At 55.9% G+C, this 1,733-nt stretch overlaps 1 protein-coding gene across 1 annotated transcript in view; it reads right to left on the bottom strand.

Annotated features, from left to right (window-relative positions):
* Positions 1-1,733, bottom strand: part of LOC105541132 (CD209 antigen-like protein 2) — an 11,678-nt gene that overhangs the window by 2,713 nt on the left and 7,232 nt on the right. Inside the window, 3 exon segments of the mRNA XM_011982025.1 lie at positions 345-505; positions 932-1,018; positions 1,368-1,451. Coding sequence (XP_011837415.1) covers positions 345-505; positions 932-1,018; positions 1,368-1,451 — 332 coding nt within the window.

Here is a 1,733-nt window from a genome sequence, read left to right as displayed (position 1 = left end):
AAAAAAAAAAAAAAGAAAAGAAAAGAAATCAGCCGCCACGGGAATATTTACACCAGGGAAACTGGCAGACACGACATATCAGGTTCTTCCCCCAGAGAGCTGGTTGTTAACCACTTGTGGCATGCCACTGGGGATGACTTATAGTTTATATTTTCCCCAGAGCTTTCACACATGTTCAGATTTGGTTTGTATCTGCTCTAAGGGTACCTGGGACTCCCTCATTCATATCCTTCTCCTCCCATCTTTTTAAGTGGAGCAAAGTCTCTCTTCTGCAAAATCCTCTCTGAGCACCTCCTCCCTGGTTGGCCAGAAGCCATGCCCCAGGCCAGGACGGGGACCCCCACCAGGTGTACCTGCTCCTCAGCACTTTTGATTACGACGAGCTGGGCCCCCACTTCCTGGCAGGCGGTGATGGAGTCATGCCAGTTCCGCTGGGAGTTCGATATGAAGTAACAGTTTCCTTGGAAGAATGTCCACTCCCAGGGACAGGGGCGGCACAGGCGTTCTGTTGGGGGAGGCCGGTCAGGGCTGGGCTCAGATGAGGTTGTCCATACTCCTGTATCTGCCCAGCCTTCAAGGTCTTGAGGGTCGGAGCCCTTCCTTCACTGTCCACGCTGGGTGGACCATTCTCCTCCCCACTTCCCGAGACCCTCCCCCATCCCCATGAGAACCTGGGAGTCCTGGCCCCATCTCCTCCAGACTAGGAGAAGTCGGAGCTTTAGAGCACAGAACAGAAGGCAGGAGACCAGCTTGACTGAGTGCCTACCGTGTACCTGGCCCACTGAACACCAAGTGCAAGCATCGCTGTTAATCTGTGTTCTTATTTCACAGAGGAAGAAACTGAGGCTCAGAGAGGGTTAGTGACTCAAGCAAAGTCACACACCGTGGAAACCCTCCCAGGCCCAAGGACCCCTGGCATCTGGCCACTCACCCACAGCAGCCTTCAGCTGGGACAGGTCCTGGGAGATCTCGTCCTGCTTGGACTGATCCAGTCTCTGGGAGCTGGGGTTCTTGGAGACTGGGACAAGGAAAGAAATTGCAATGATTAAACACCCACTGTGTGCCACACCCTACACTGTGCCCCTAAGGACGTCATTTCTGAGCACAAACATCTTGTTTAAATCCTTTTTTGGATAAGGAAAACTGACACCCAGAGAAGGCAGCAGGGAAGGGGCAGAAGAGCCTGTCCTCCTTCCCTCCCCTGCCCTGGAGATGGGAGTGGTCATGGGGAAAGGCCTCTGGAAACCCAAAGGGACAGAAGGCCAGCTCTTAGCTCTTCGTTCGTCTTGGAACTGGCCACCCCCAGCTGCGTCTACAGCAGAAGAACCAGGCCTGGGAGGCCAGGACTCTCAGAGCCCGCTGCTGACCTTGGACAAGGATGGCCACCAGCAGCCCAGTGAAGAGTGTGAAGAAGAGGAGCGGCAGCACCAGGGGTGCGGGGCCCAGACACCCTGCAGGAGAAAAGATTGCTTGGTTCCAGCATGCCAGTGCCCAAGCCTCAGCCTGGCCCAGGGAAAGCCTGGCCACAGCCCCACCTCCCCAAATGGCAGGAGTGAAAGCCCCAGCCTAACTCTCCACGTGGCAGGAGTCAAGTCCTCAGCCTCCACCTACCCAGCACCCAGGAACCCAGGCCCCAGCCTCCACCTCCTAAGGTATCAGTAGTCCACGTCCCAGCCCTTACCTCCTTAGGATGCAAGAGTCCAGGACCCTGCTCCCACCTCTCCAGGACCCAG

Source organism: Mandrillus leucophaeus, unplaced genomic scaffold (genome assembly GCF_000951045.1).
Source record: "Mandrillus leucophaeus isolate KB7577 unplaced genomic scaffold, Mleu.le_1.0 Scaffold234, whole genome shotgun sequence".
NCBI lineage: Eukaryota > Metazoa > Chordata > Mammalia > Primates > Cercopithecidae > Mandrillus > Mandrillus leucophaeus.
This window is presented reverse-complemented; position numbering and strand designations above follow the sequence as displayed.